Source organism: Giraffa tippelskirchi, chromosome 8 (genome assembly GCF_054371585.1).
Source record: "Giraffa tippelskirchi isolate mGirTip1 chromosome 8, T2T-mGirTip1v1.2.pri, whole genome shotgun sequence".
NCBI lineage: Eukaryota > Metazoa > Chordata > Mammalia > Artiodactyla > Giraffidae > Giraffa > Giraffa tippelskirchi.
In genome coordinates, this window is record NC_137282.1 from 49,831,444 (window position 1) to 49,847,140 (window position 15,697).

Here is a 15,697-nt window from a genome sequence, read left to right on the forward strand (position 1 = left end):
TTTCAGTTTCAGTTATTTCAGTTAGGATGTTCAAGTGGAGATTTTGTTGGGAAAAAAAAAAAAAGGAAAGTCTCTAGCTTTCTACAATTGAACCCAAACACCTTATAGTGTCAGTAAATCAGGAACTTATAAACTGTTACCTACTCTTTGTGATCCCATGGATTATACAGTCCATGGAATTCTCCAGGCCAGAATACTGGAGTGGGTAGCCTTTCCCTTCTCCAAGGGATCTTCCCAACCCAGGGATCAAACTCGGGTCTCCCGCACTGCAGGTGGATTCTTTAGCAGCTGAGCCACAAGGGAAGCCCTACAAGAAATATAACAAGTCTTAAAGAAAGCTTATACCTTATCAGAAAGAAAACACTGCAGGCTGCTAATTCACTGGCTTCAGAGTCACAAAATTAAGACTCATAAAAGTTTTGCATGAGACTCTGGAACAGAACACTACATCACGTAAACTCTACCATTCTCTTTTGGATTAAAATCAAATTGTATCATCATCTCGGGCCATCTTCCTAGGGACACAGCCTTATGACCCAAAGTGAATCATAAATTGGAACTTGAGATAGATAGCAAAGCTATAAATCCTTAACAAAGAAACTGACTTAAGAGTGAAAAAATGTGATGCCTCAACTATTAGGGTTGGGTGCTAAAATGTTTCAGACCTGAGATGAGATTGGTCCTGACTATCCAAGAAAAGCTAAACAATAAATTAATCAATTAAAAGATTGGGAAATCTGTGGGTCTATAATCCCTCACGTCTTCCAGAGCTTCATGTGAGAATATGCAGGTACCATGATGGATCCACTCGACCGGCACCTCAGGCTGGGCCATGAGCCCTGCTGGTCCAGGGATTTGTTATGATGGATTTCAGGCCAGTTCTGGCCCCAAGGCACCTCAGCAGAAGCTTTCGGCCACAACTTGGCACTTCGTACGGCCAAGACTCAGCCTCTCACGATGGTGCATGACCTCCTCTCAGAGCTGGAAGCCAGCACATGAAAAGGACATTTCATGATGGATTAGATTGGGGTCGGAAGGTCAGGCAGCAGCTCCCCCAAACCCATTTTCACGTGTTTAAATCAAGGAGTTCTAGTAAATTTAGTGAGCTGTGTAACTATTGGTATCACCACAATCCAATTTTAGAAAACTGTCATTTGCCCAAAAGGATCCCTCCCACCTGTTGACAGTTAATGGCCATTCCCACCGCCGGCCCCAGGTCGGTGTGTACGGTATGTGTTCTTCTCTTCCCCCCACTTCTGGGTCTTCAGTTTATGTCCCAGGATGCACTGAACAGAGTGGTCACCCACGTTTCCCAGGAAAAGACAGTGCCTATACCATCAGCCATCTTGTAGAGGTTGGACACAAATGCACACATGTATGTACCCACACACATGCACACGCGCACACACTCACACTACCCAGGGAACAATGTAACACCCTCCCCATCCAGTCCATCAGGGAGAAGTCCATCACCGCTCCAAAATGCTTCCAATCCAGCTATTGCAGGGATGGCTGCAGTTTTCAAAAGCTGAAGGAAACTTGAATATTATCCTCCACAATAGATACCATGTTTAGAAATCAGTATCACTCAGACCCTTAAACTGAGGATCCTCGCTGTGCTTCCTGAAGACAATACCCTTCAATTCAAAGGAGAAAAATCATAAGAGGGTCAAAGAACTGAAGAAAATAACCATAATCAAACAGCTTTGGAAAAACCAGGCAACCACACACTCATTTTTTTTTAATATCAAAGGTTAAATATAGCTCTAGAAAACTGTAGAAAGAGAATCAAAGAAGCATTTTTCATTGTGCTTTTCTGAAGCATGTGTAAGAAATCAACGTCCACTTTTTGTTTTCTTTTGTCATGTGTTGCAGAGAGAGGTTACCTAGGCATTTTCTGGTAGGAGGAAACTGACATGCAAACAGGTAAATCCACCTTGCGGAGGTCAGAGAATGTGACGCTCTGATCACTTATCCTGAGAGGCGGACATGGGCTCTGTCATCTGCGCACTGAGAAAATAGGCACTGCCTATTACGCTTCCATCTTGAAAAACCAGACCCATAGTATGAGGCCATTCTGTGGCAAACAACCCTGAAAAACACTTTAATGTAACTAATATCCACATCAAATTCATTTTTTAATATTTAAAAATTTTCACTGATGGAAAAACAGCAGCAAAAAGGATTCATGCAAATAAACAGCAAAACAGCACATTCTTTTAATTTTTTTTTTCAGATAAGCAAAAAATGGATACTATCTTTCAAGGATGAAGTGCTTCCATTTAAGACTTCAGAAAAAAATTCTGTACCAATTTAGCCCAGTTGCTAAGAATTCTGTTTCATATGAATATCACAGTTTCTTATTTTTCTCTCCTGAAAATGCATTGTGACCAAAATGTATAAAACATTAGCTGAGCCTACACCAAAAGCATCTTCCTAAGAAAAAGGCAAAATAGAAATGAAAAATTTGAATCCCTATAGTCTATTTTGAAGCATAAAAAGCAGACATTTTTTAAATGCTTGAAATCCCACAGTCCCAACCTTGGCAACAGAATTCATATATTCTTGCATTTTCTACTTCTGAAACGGAGAAAAAATAAGAGAACTTAAACCCATTGGCTAGAATCAATTCACCTGATTTGCACATTACCTTAACCGAATTTCAAAAATAATCTAATCCCCATATTTGAATTAACAGGCAGAAAATTAAGTTTGGACCGCTACCTGATTCTTCACTGCATTAAGAACACACCAATCTGTTTGCCATCCACTGCAGTAAAACAATGCTAAGGCATTAAACACAAGGGAATACAATCCAGTTGTAAAATATATTTATCCATCAGTCTGGGGATAATTAACTCAGAGAAGTTAATTTTTATATGAAACACACCAAGTCAAAGAATACCCTAAGAAGACACACACAACAGAAGTAAACCATCATCATTAATGTAAAAAATGTAGTGCAGATCAAGAACAATCTAACAGCTTACATGACCAACACCAGGCTACGAGTACACTTTCTGATGTTATAAACAGCAGAAATTAAGCTTCTGAAACAAGGCCTGGAAATGCATTTCCTCAACACTCTGTACACATCAGGAAAGTAGGCTCCATATAGTGTCATGAGGAATCAGCTGACACCCCACAAGTCTTTCATTATAAAGGGCATTCATGTCTTCCACAGACTTTCATTCAACCATTCATTTAGAAAGAATTCTTCTTCAAAAAAGAAGTCATTTAATTGTGTGTTTCATATTAACATAAAAGGAGCTGAGTCCATAATTGGGTCAACTTTTTACCAAATAACTACTACAGAATCAATTATTTCCACACTCAAACAACTAAGTATAACTGAAAAGCTTCTCAACTATTGGGAAGCAGTTAAATTCCAACACATGTTACTACATATAGTCAAATTCTTCATCAAGAACACCAATGCAACTCATCTTTGTTCTGACAAGCAGGAATTCTCACTTAATTTTTTAAAGAATCAAACAAACCTCTTCTACTCCCCAATACTGGGGACTGGTTCATGTTCTACAAATCACACAACTATGACCTTCCCATTATCAAAATTCCAAATTCCAGGTGTGCCTGTTTCAAAAGTTCTTGCTGGAACTTTCAACTACAGCAGAAGGATTTTACAATCATAGTGTTTCCCATACTGAAAAACAAGACATCATTCATAAACATTTCCAAAAGTCGGCCTATTATACTTTGACAAAATAACAGCATTTACCTTAAACTGCACCAAAACAATTTTAGTAGACATTGACAACAATGCAATGAAAGAGAAAACCTTGGCCTTCCCGCTTTTGAGGATCTCATATGCTCCCACTCAGCAGAACAGATCTGAGACTCACGCATTTTATGTGTCTTCCAAATACAGCCAGCACTGTGATGAGAGCGTGAGAGATAATGAAGACCAGATGCCTACCTTCGCTGGTAGCCACATTCTTCTGGGCTTGGGTCGGCGTGTGATCTGTACTTGAACTCACGTCGGATGAGATGCTTGAGCTGCCTTTGCCTAGAGAAAACAAGAAAGAGGAGCTTTTGAGTTTTATCATTTCAGAACTGGACTGTACCTTCCACTCCATCTCACACCAGGCCATATCACTCGTTTCTAAGAAAGGAGTCATAACACTAAGAATGATGTTTATTAGTTTTCTGGCCTCACGCATTAAATATCTTTGGGGAAATATCTGACCCATGCCATAACAGAGCTAAAGCCCTATTATAATATGGCTTGACTATAAACTCAGACAAGATTATAAGGTATTGTCAAACATGATAACATAATATAGTTTTGTCATATATGTGAATAAGAGAGTATGAGTGGGAGACACGTCTACAGTATTAATTTTTTCTTTGCAACTATAAACTATACATTTTCTGGTAAAGGACAAAAGCAAATCTAGGAATGAGGCATCATCCAAGGGGCAAGAGGCTGCTGGCTCCAAACAGCTGCATTGCCTTAAAAAACAAATTCCCTAATTTAATGGGTTCTTCGTTAAAATAAACAAAAAACCTGCTTTGTTCTTCTAATGCAGGACTTCTTAAATGGGGATGCCTCCTCCTCAAGTGGACATCTGGCAATGACTGGCTTTGTTTTTAATTGTCACAATGGGAGAAGATGTGCTACTGGCATCTAGTGGGTAGAGGCCAGGGAAGCTGCTCAGCGTCTTACAATGTGTATGACAGCACCCCACAGTTTTGAAAAAATTATCCAGACCAGAGCATAAACTGGGCTGAACTTGAGAAATACTGGCCTAAATAACCTAACTTCAGCTAACAACTGACTTTCTGCTCCTCTAACTTTAAATTTGAACATATGTCAATATATTAATACTGCTGAACATTCTGTCTCTCAATCATGTCTGACTCTTTGCGACCCCATGGACTGTAGCCTACCAGGCTCTTCTGTCCATACGATTCTCAAGGCAATAATACTGGAGTGGGTAGCCATTTCCTTCTCCAGGGGATCATCCCAACCCAGGGATCAAACCTGGCTCTCCTGCATGGCAGGTGGATTCTTTACCATTTGAGCCACCAGGGAATGAAAGTCTACAAATATGACACACACTGTGTATGGAGGGAGGTGCCAGTGACCACTGGGCAGAATTCTGGGATGATCTCCATGGTACCTGCTGCAGCCTGAATGGCTGTGCTCCCAAAATCTCATGTTTTAAAAGTTAATCCCCAGTGTGATGGTTTTAGGAAGTGATTATAGTATTTGGAGGTGATTAGATCATGAGAGTGGAGCCCTCATGAGTGTGATTAGTGCCCTTATTGAAGAGACCCCAGAGTGCCCCCCTATCCTTTTATCATGCAGGGACACAGGGAAAAGATGGCCATCTATGAACCAGGAAGCAGCTCCTCACCAGACACCTTGATGTCAGACTTTTCAGCCTCCAGAACTGTGAGAATTAAATCTGTTAACATTATAAGTCACCCAGTCTGTGGTATTTTGTTGTAAGCAGGCTGAACAGGCTAAGCCAGTGCCCATGCCCTTGGTAATCTGCTCGCCTTGTGTGTGCACAGAATTTGCAATTTGTTACTAAGCAATAGGACATGGCAATGGTGAGAGGGTTTTGCGGATGTAATGAAATTTCCTATAGTATTGACTTAAATCAAAAGGGTGATTATCCTGGATGGGCCTGACCTGAATATCTAAGTAAACCCTTTAATAGGGCCTAGAGGAGAGAGAATCTTCCTCCTCGTCTTGAAGACACAAACCATCATTCATGCTACAGCTGCAAGGAGATAAATTCTACCAACCCTACATGAGTCTGGAAGAAGAGCCAACTTCAGATGAGAAAGCCAACCAGGCCAACATCTTGATGACAGCTTTGCAAGATCCTGAACAAAAGACCCAGTTGACCCAAGCCCAGAGTTCTAATCCACGGAAACAGTGAAAGAATAGATATATCTTGTGATAAACTTTGCTAAATTCATGGTAATCTGTTATGTGGCAATAGAAAGCTAAAACAATGACCAGCCAATTACATCCCAAATGAACTCTTTTCATGCCAGAAATTATGATCTAGATTCTTACACGCAGCTGAGAAATACAGTTGTTGAATAGTCTTCTCTGCACGGTGGTACATAATAAGCCAGTTGGCTGGAGGGAGTTTACAGTCTATGAAAGGACAACGTAGAAAAGCACAAATGGGCTTCCGCTGAAAGAGCTTCAGGATTTTGTTTGCTAATGTTGAGAGTAATGGAAGAATCCAAGTTCATCGGTGATATCACCTGAGCAGGAAACTCAAATGGCTGTTGCTTCTCCTTGCCACTGCACATCACTCATTATGACATCGCTCTGAAACAATTCTGTCATTCCCGTCATCTCTGCCCATTTCACATGCAGGTGGAGAAGACGCAGTAGCTTCTTTTGGGGACCAATGTCTTGACCTCTGCAGAAAGCCAAGAACCCAGGGGGACCAGGCAAAGTGCTCAGTACAGCGACCATCACACATATCAGTTACTCTGTCCCGAATCCATCATAGTTGCCGATTTCTCAGGCAATTGGAATGATACGTGCTTTTGAATGTTTCAAGTACTATGTCTGGAGTCTCTGGCTTCAAAACCCAGCTCTACAAGCCACATACATATCCATGAACAAGTCGCTCAAACTACATCTTGTTTCACCTCCTGGTAATGTGGAGATGGAAACTTCTTGCACCTTATGCAAATGGCTATCATGGGGCCCAAGCTTTGGTGTGTGTATCAGTCAGGCTTCTCTAGAAAAACAGGACTGAGAGGTGTGTAAATATCTCCCATTAGGATACATGTTAGGATCAGGGGAAATTATAGAATTATTTCTATAGTATATATATATGGGATTTTCATATATTCATGTATGTAAGATATTGAGTTAACCAAAAAGTTCATTTGGATTTTTCCATTACATCATATAAATATTGGCCAATCCAATATTTATATTTATATGTCATACATATATATATATATGACACATATATATTAAAAATATACATTATATAATATCTATTATTGTACATTATATTTATAATTTATAGTATACATACACATATACATATAATATATTATATATAGATACAGAGTCAGAGACAAAGACATTTAAAGGAATTGGCTCACAGAATAGGTGGAGCTCACAAGTTGGGAATCTGTAGGGTAGCCAGGCAAGCAGGATGGAAACTCAGGTAGGAGTTAATGCTGCAGCCTTGAGGCAGAACTACTTACTTTCCAATAAACCTCACATTTTACTTTAAAGGCCTTAAAGTGATCGGACTGAAGGCCCACTGTCCAATCAGTAGTCATTATCAAAGGTAACCTTAAAGTCGACTAAAACAGCAGATGGTAATCACATTTATAAATCACTTTCATGACAATATCTAGGTTAGTGTCTGATTTCATAACTGTGTACTATGGCCTGGCCAGGCTGACACAGACAACTGTCTATCACGGCGTCAGACCCACAGGAATTGAAAATCTGTATTTGCCACGCACCATGCCTGGAAGAAGATTTGTCAGACTCTTTAAGCTTCACTGCCTTTCATCCATAAAACAGAGATAAAAACAAAAAACCAACTACTCATTTCCTCTATTAAAAATAGGGGAATTATACCCCCACCTCTCAGGGTGGGAGAGGCTGCTATGAGCTATGGTTTATAAAGGCATTCAGTCACATCCGGTCCTGGAGAGAATCCACTGCATGATCGTTTAATAGTGACACAATGATCACAGTTCAATTTGTATCAGGAAATAAGAAATAAAATGTAAAACACTAATTATTATTTGAACATATATGCATATATAATGACAAATAAATATTATGTATGCTTATAAATTAAATTCTACATGCCTTATAGATCTAGTAAAAATCCCTGAAGCATAAACAAAGTTGGCAATTCTGCTCTCTATCCAACTGCTACATGAAAGTTTGTTTATTTGATCAATGGCCAAAACCCCCATTAGGGGTGGTTAGCATATCCAAACTGTGCCGGTTGGATTTGGTAAAGTAAAATTTTGCTCTTTATTGAATTTCCTCCCAAGTGGGCTAGAAGCCTAAATGAGAGCAATTGAACAAACAATTAGGTATCAAATATATAAACATCAAAGCAAGCGAAGACTAACAATGCACTGAGGTTGGTAGGTGTTGTCTATAACAGGTGAGCATACACTTCCATGAATCTCAACCACTTTATGGACAAATTAGCCGGTGGGTCGATCATTTCAGGGACTTGGGGTGCACTGTTAACCTAAGCATGTTAGTCCAAGAATTTGATCCCAATCACAGATCCCTTCAGGCTTTCTGTTAGAGAGTGCCAGGTTCTCCCAATGTCTGAAAAGATGTTCATTAAATGAGGATCCTCTTTGAACGGGATTTCAAATCTCTTTTAATATAAAAATCTCCATGCATAAAACTGCAAGAGTAAGTATCTTTTCTCTTCTCTTTCCCAGTGCCCAGGCTGACTGTGCAAAAGCAGATGTTTAAAACAAGACAGGCGTTCCATTGTTATTTATTGATAACATGAGGAAGGTAAAGGGGGGAAGAGAAAAGATCAATCAATACATAACAAAAATGAATCAGTGGGGTCCTATGATTTCTAACATTCTTAAGAGTCCAATAAATCCCTTGCAAAATTGATTCCCTTTATCAATTCCAGATTAGGTGCAACAAATTCATTCCTGCGGATTTCGGTATAAGACCCCTGACAGGAAATGCACAAAGGAGCATGTGGACACACGTGGTGGGGGCCTTAGCCCTTTATTTCTTGTTTCTCTCAGGTACCTTGATTCCAAGTGGCTGCTGCGGGTACACCCTGAGAACCTTATTTAATATCAAATGCCCACATCAAAGGAAAGAGAATTCTTTTTTCTCAGAATTAGATCAAGGGAGCAGTGGGTCATGTTTGTGTATTGAATTCACTGTTATTTTCCTGATTGTTATCTTGAGATAGTTTCTTATCTTCTTTGATCCATGGTTCAAATGTCTGTATATACAGAATAATAATATTAGTTATCTCAAAGAATGATCTGGCCTAATCCCTGGCCCAGGTGCATATTAGCTTTTGGAAAGAAACTGAACACGCATTGTTGAAGCATATTAGCTCTTTCAGGCCAACGGGAATTTTATAGATGAGTTCTCCAGAGTTGGAGATATTGATGGAGAGTGAAATGAGGAGGTATCAAATACCAGGCCCGTTTCACTTTATTGTGAGCGGAAAACAGTAGATAGTGTCTTTCGCTTTGCTTCTCCTATTTTTTGTTCTTTCCTGGTGAGGGTTGGAAGCATAATCTAAGGAGCACAACAGCGAGAATGGAAAAGAAACAGAGAGATCTGAGTCATGTTTTGAGGTTTGTTTTTTTTCCCCTATCAAGCCATTTAATGTCCTCACTGGAACTTTCTTTACTCCCTTTTTCCCAAAGTACCTAACAAGTGACCTCAGGCTCACTAATCGGGACTCACACATTGTAACTGGAGGGTGATCTGGGGCAGAGACAAAGATCGGTTAACTGAGCACCTACTTCACACTACCATGTGCTGGGCCCTTCTCCTAAGAGGCCACAGTTCTCATAGGTTTATGTCCATCCTGAGAAAAGCCTAGGACAATTTTCAGCATTTTCCTCTTTGCTAAGAAATGCAAGATTTGTTTCAGGGTGCTGACATTCTTTTCAATATTTTTAAAATATATATATAACATAAAATTTGCCATCTTCACTATTTTTCACTTGTACAGTTCAGAGGTATCCACTCACAGTGTCGTACACTCATCACTACTGTTTCCACAACTTTTCCATTACCTGACACAGAAATTCTGTACCACTGCCCCATAAATCTCCATCCCTCCCTCTTTCAGTCCCTGGTCATCTCTACCTGCTTTGCATCTCTGTGAATTAGCCTATTCTGGATATTTCCTATAGATAGAGTCATGTAATCTTCATCCATTGTTTTTTGTTTTCACTTATCATATTTTCAGTGGTTCATCCAAGTTGTGGGTCCCTCCTTTTTGTGGCCAAATAATATTCCATTGTGTGTATGTTCCACATTTGGGGGTACACTGATGGGCACTTTGCATGTTTCTACCTGTAGCTACTGTGACTAATGCTGCCTTGACAGAGGCCTGGCTGCAATACTGGCAGTTTGTAACTTTGAAACTTCTGGTGCTTGTTCTTTCTAGCTGAAATCAGATCCTGAGGGCTGTGGCTGGAGCCAGGGGAGGAAGACAGAGTACACAGAGTCCTTCCAGGAGAGAAACAGGGACAATCCCACTGCTGAGGCAGCAACTCCTCCGGAGCCATTTACTTGCAATCCTGCGGCAGCTTCCAGGGTGAGCTGACAACTGGCCCACATCACAGATGATAACAGAGCAGCACAGAGCTTTGGGATCTGAACACACACCTGCTGCAAAGCTCGGCTGAACACAGTTTCCTCTTCCAAAGCCTGTGGGGTGTTGATTGGAACTGGACTGCCAGGGGATGCCTGGGGACGGCCCCTTTCTCCCCTTCTTGGGGACGGTCCATGTTTTCACTAGCAGAGGCAAGGGCTTCGCCTCCAGGCAGACAGCTCAGGAGGGGGTGTCCCCACTCCAACACCACACAAGGGAAACCACGATGTGAAATGCAAGCCCAGGCTCAACCACGCAGGACCCTGCAGGATACATCATCATTTAAGTGGTGTTAGCTTAGAAGCCAAAGGCTAAAGAGAGAAAGAATTCAAGAGAAATGATTTTGGTCAATCAGCAATTATTTTACATCTCAGCGCCACTCTCTTTACCTTGGTGAAGAAAGAACATATTCTTAGACAAATATCTCCGTTAAAGCCAATCTTTTCTGCATTGTTCCTGGAGGCTATGATTACTAAAAAGAAAAAGAAGAAAGGCGTGTGTTTTGACACAGTTCCCTTAGACCTATCCACGGAACTCAGCAGGATGGCTGTAAGTGTGGGTACAGCATGAGGTGCCACCTTGGAGTGTGTGTGCAGTTTGAACACCCACTGCCTGGACCGTAACTTGGCCTTGCTGCTAACTAGCTGATTGAATCAGACATGCAACAAAAGACTGATTCCAAATCGGGAAAGGAGTACGTCAAGGCTTTATATTGTCACCTTGCTTATTTAAATTATATGCAGAGTACACCATGCAGAATGCCGGGCTGGATGAAGCACAAAGTAGAATCAAGATTGCTGGGAGAAATATCAGTAACCTCAGACATGCAGATGACACCACCCTTATGGCAGAAAGCAAAGAGGAACTAAAGAGACTCTTGATGAAAGTGAAAGAGGAGAGTGAAAAAGTTGGCTTAAAATTTGACGTTCAATAAACTAAGATCATGGCATCTGGTCCCATCACTTCATGGCAAATAGATAGGGAAACAATGGAAATACTGACAGACTTTCTTTTCTTGGGCTCCAAAATCACAGCAGTTGGTGACTGCAGCCATGAAATTAAAAGATGCTTGCTCCTTAGAAGAAAAGCTATGACAAATCTAGACAGCATATTAAAAAGCAGAGCATTACTTTGCCAACAAAGGTCCATCTAGTCAAAGCTATGGTTTTTCCAGTAGTCGTGTATGGATGTGAGAGTTGGACCATAAAGAAAACTGAGAGCTGAAGAATTGATGCTTTTGAACTGTGGTGTTGGAGAAGACTATTGAGAGTCCCTTGGACTGCAAGGAGATCCAGCCGGTCAATCCTAAAGGAAATCATTCCTGAATATTCATTGGAAGGACTGATGCTGAAGCTGAAACTCCAATACTATGGCCACCTGATGCAAAGAACTGACTCACTGGAAAAGACCCTGGTGCTGGGAAAGATTGAAGGCAGGAGGAGAAGGGTATGACAGAGGACGAGATGGTTGGATGGCATCGGTGACTTGATGGACATGAGTTTGAGTAAGCTCTGGGAGATGATGATGGACAGGAAGCTTGGTGCTCTGCAGTCCATAGGGTTGCAAAGAGTCAGAAATGACTGAGTGACTGAACTGAATTGAACTGAGCTGGTTGAGCTGGAGGAAGCTTTCTAACTTTCTAAAAACCTCAGTTTCTTCACCTGTAAAATGGAGTGCAAAGATGCTAAGTCATTTCTGTCATGTCCAACTCTTTTTGACCCTAATAACTTAAGCCCGCCAGCTCCTCTGTCCATGGAATTCTTCAGGCAAGAATACTAAAGTGGGTTGTTATGTCTTCCTCCAGGGGATCTTCCTTATTTAGGGATCAAACCCAAGTCTCTTATGTCTTCTGCATTGGCAGGCAAGTTCTTTACCGCTAGTGCCACCTGGGAAGCCTGTAAAATGGAGTACTGGGAGATATAAACTCATAGCACAACCATGAGAATAAAATGAGGTCAATAAGTCAATTGCTCATAAGGCATATACGTATAGTAGATACTTAGTGATGTTAGCTACTATTAACCATCCTCCCTATTTTTATTATTAATCAATAATCCAATTTAATTCAACAACTACATGCTAAACCTACTGTATGTGAAGGGTTATGATTAGCGCTAGCAAAAAACAAGACACAGTCTATATTGGGTGGGGAAGTAAAACACAAGATACACAAGTAGAATTGAACATAAATGCAATATAAGGTTTTAAACATTAAGGTTTAAACATTTTAAACATATAAGGTTTTAAATCATTAAGTGATAGTCTCAAACACTTTGATTCACAAAATTTCATCACTGCTTGGTGTGACTGCTGTTTTCTTGTATAATGATGTTAAAATTATATAGATTGATTGTAAACAATCATGTCTGTCTTCTCTACTGGACTTTCAGCTTCACAAAGGTAGATTCCATACATGTCTTATTCACTGCTCTACTCTCTAAAGCAAGCACAATGGCATGTTATGGTCACTCAGTACCTATGTGTTAAACGACTTAGCATCAGTGAGTGAAGGATCTACCGAGCGAATAAACTGGAAATGTATTCCTAATGGAATAGCCCTGTTCCCATCATGCTTCCTAATAAAACACATTCCTACGGGCACCACTTAAGTCTTTGTTATCCCAAAAGACAGTCTTCATATAACGGCTATGTGTTGACTGCACAAAACAGAAATTACAAAATTCATACATATTCCTAGTGGTGACATACTATATGGTAGTGGTCCTCAACCTTTATGGCATCAGGGACCAGTTTCGTGGAAGATAATTCTTCCAGAGATTGGGGGGTGGCGAGTGGGGAGATGGTTTCAGGATGATTCAAGCAAATTACATTTATTGTATACTTTATTTCTATTATTATTACATTATGATATATAATAAAAATAATTACACAATTTGCCATAATGCAGAATCAGTGGGAACCCTGAGCTTGTTTTCCAGCAACTGGATGATCCCATCTGGGGGTGATGGGAGACAGTGACAGCTGCTCCCCAGTGCTAGCAACACTGTCTCAGCTCCACCTCAGGTCATCAGGCATTAGATTCTCACAAGGAGCTCGCAACCTAGCTCCCTCGAATGCACAGTTCACAGCAGGGTTGGTGCTCCTATGAGAATCTAATGACACTGCTGTGACAGGGGCCGGAGCTCAGGCCATATGGGAATGATAGGGAGTGGCTGTAAATACAGATGAGACTTCGCTCACTTGCCCACTGCTTACCTCCTGCTGTGCAGCCTGGTTCCTAACAGGTCACGGATCTATACTTGTCCATGGCCTGAGGGTTGGGGACTACTGCTATATAGTACTCTATATTAGCTCCTAGGGATGCTTTAGCAAATTATCACTAACAAAATGGCTTAAAATAAAAGAAGTTTGTTGTCCCATGATCTTGGAAGCTAGAAGTCTGAAATTAAGGTGCCAGAAGAGCCGTGCTCCCTCCAAAGGCTCTAGAGAGAATCAGTTCCCTGCCTCTCTCCTAGCTCCTCCTAGTTGCCAGCAATCCTTGGCATTCTCTGGTTTGCAGCAGCATATTTCCAGTCTCCGCCAGTTATCACATGGCCATGTCCCTTCTATGTGACTCTACATCCCTTCTTATAAGGACACCAGCCTTATTGAATTGACTCCACCCAACTCCACGGTGGTGTGTTAGTTGCTCGGTCATGTCCAACTCTTTGAGACCCCATGGTCTGTAGCCCTCCAGGCTCCTCTATCCATGGGATTTTCCAGGCAAGAATATTGGTGAGGGTAGCCATTCCCTTTTTCAGGGGATCTTCCCAACTCAGAGATCGAGCCCAGATCTCCTGAATTGCAGGCAGATTCTTTACCATCTGAGCCACCAAAGAAGCCCCAGTGTGCCCTCTTCTTAATAATTAAACCTGCAAGGACCCGATTCCCAAATAAGGTCACATTCTGACATTTTAGGAAGGGAGGGGGAGGACACTCTTCAACCCAGTAGATTCTCTAGCACTATTTTCTGCAGAATTAAGCAGAAAGCCAAAAATCCTAACCTGAATCTATCATTTGAGCATTGATTCAAGTCTCACCATACGGCAGTATTACTATGAGACGAAAAGGAAGATTAGCCATAAGATTTAATGCATCATGGAATGCAGGAGTCCTAAAAAAGTCTTTCAGCATTCAAAAAAGCAAGCACTTGGCACACCATCACGGGTAGTTTTAAGTTGAAAAGGTCAGGCAATATTTCACTAAAGGCACCAAGGCGGAGCCTGCTCCCCCAAGACTCACACCCACCTAAGGGCCTTCAGGCAATGCCTCCAGAGCTAACACAGATGTCAGCTGACACTAAGACAGATGCTGCTGCTGCTGCTGACAGATGGTGCTTCACAGCTGGGTTTCTGAGCAGAGTAATGAGAGGATCAGACCCCGGACAGGCTAAAGGGTACGTGCGTCGGCACAAAAATTTCAGTCGTACTATAAGTCATTCAGAAGACAGTTTTATGCTAATAACAACACTACAGTTTGCATCAAAGTTCTGAAGGGCTGCTGTGCCCCAAAGATCATGAGAAGACCATGCCTAGCTAAACTATATGGGCAGGGAAAGACAAGGGTTCTTTTCGAAGTTCGAGGCTGTTTCAGCAGGATCTGAGGGCAAATTCAAAGCCACATGCTCATTTCCTGACATCAAGAGTCTCAGTGAGAATAAAATTGTAAGTACCTCTTCTGATTCACCCACTCATTCATTCAACATCCCATGTGCCAGGCACCATGTTTGACACAATTCCATGATCAAGCCATCTTGGTGACAGAGGTTACTTTACCACAGGATCTTGAGGACAGGGAAGGAATGGAGAAAATACAGACTTCACCTTTCAATAGCAATATTTTGTGGTTGCTCAAACCCAGTCCATGTCTGACAATTACAGACCTTTGTGACCCTGCGGCCACTCCTTGACTTTAGGGATTTTATACAAAGCATGTTTATATGTGTTTACCTTAAATATCAGTGATGATCTATATAAATTAGTGAAAATTCTGAATTGTGGCACAGATGGTAAAGAATCTGCCTGCAATGCAGGAGACCCAAGTTTGATCCCTGGGTTGAGAAGATCCCCTAGAGGACGGAATGGCTACCCACTCTGGCCTTGAGAATTCCAAGGACAGAGGAGCTTGGCGGGGCTACGGTCCATGGGGTCGCAAAGAGTCAGACATAACTGGGTGATGAACATTGAATAATAAATTCTTAAAAGGCATTTCACTCTTCTCTTTTCACACATAAGCAGTAAGTCTATCAATAGTGAAAAGGGGGAGGGGGAGGGCTATACATTTCAAATCTTAATCTTATTCAACACAAGACAATCTTAGAATATTAC

The 15,697-nt window shown here is 41.2% G+C and overlaps 1 protein-coding gene and 1 long non-coding RNA gene across 6 annotated transcripts in view; one reads left to right on the top strand and one right to left on the bottom strand.

The window, feature by feature from the left end:
- FBXL7 (F-box and leucine rich repeat protein 7) overlaps positions 1-15,697 on the bottom strand; it is a 431,217-nt gene that overhangs the window by 311,029 nt on the left and 104,491 nt on the right. For 2 of the 5 annotated variants that reach the window (XM_081519327.1, XM_081519330.1), the window contains exons 1-2: positions 6,056-6,305; positions 3,938-4,027 (exon numbers count right to left, since the gene is read on the bottom strand). In XM_081519327.1, the coding sequence (XP_081375453.1) occupies positions 3,938-4,027; positions 6,056-6,107 (142 nt within the window). In that variant the 5' untranslated portion in view covers positions 6,108-6,305. Of the gene's footprint in view, positions 1-3,937; positions 4,028-6,055; positions 6,306-15,697 lie in introns of those variants that run through there. The other 3 variants (XM_081519328.1, XM_081519329.1, XM_081519331.1) reach the window with 2 other exon arrangements.
- On the top strand, positions 5,195-12,055 carry LOC145517045 (uncharacterized). Its single transcript, XR_014061952.1, has 2 exons — positions 5,195-6,761; positions 10,164-12,055. It is a non-coding gene; the product is annotated as an uncharacterized LOC145517045 (long non-coding RNA).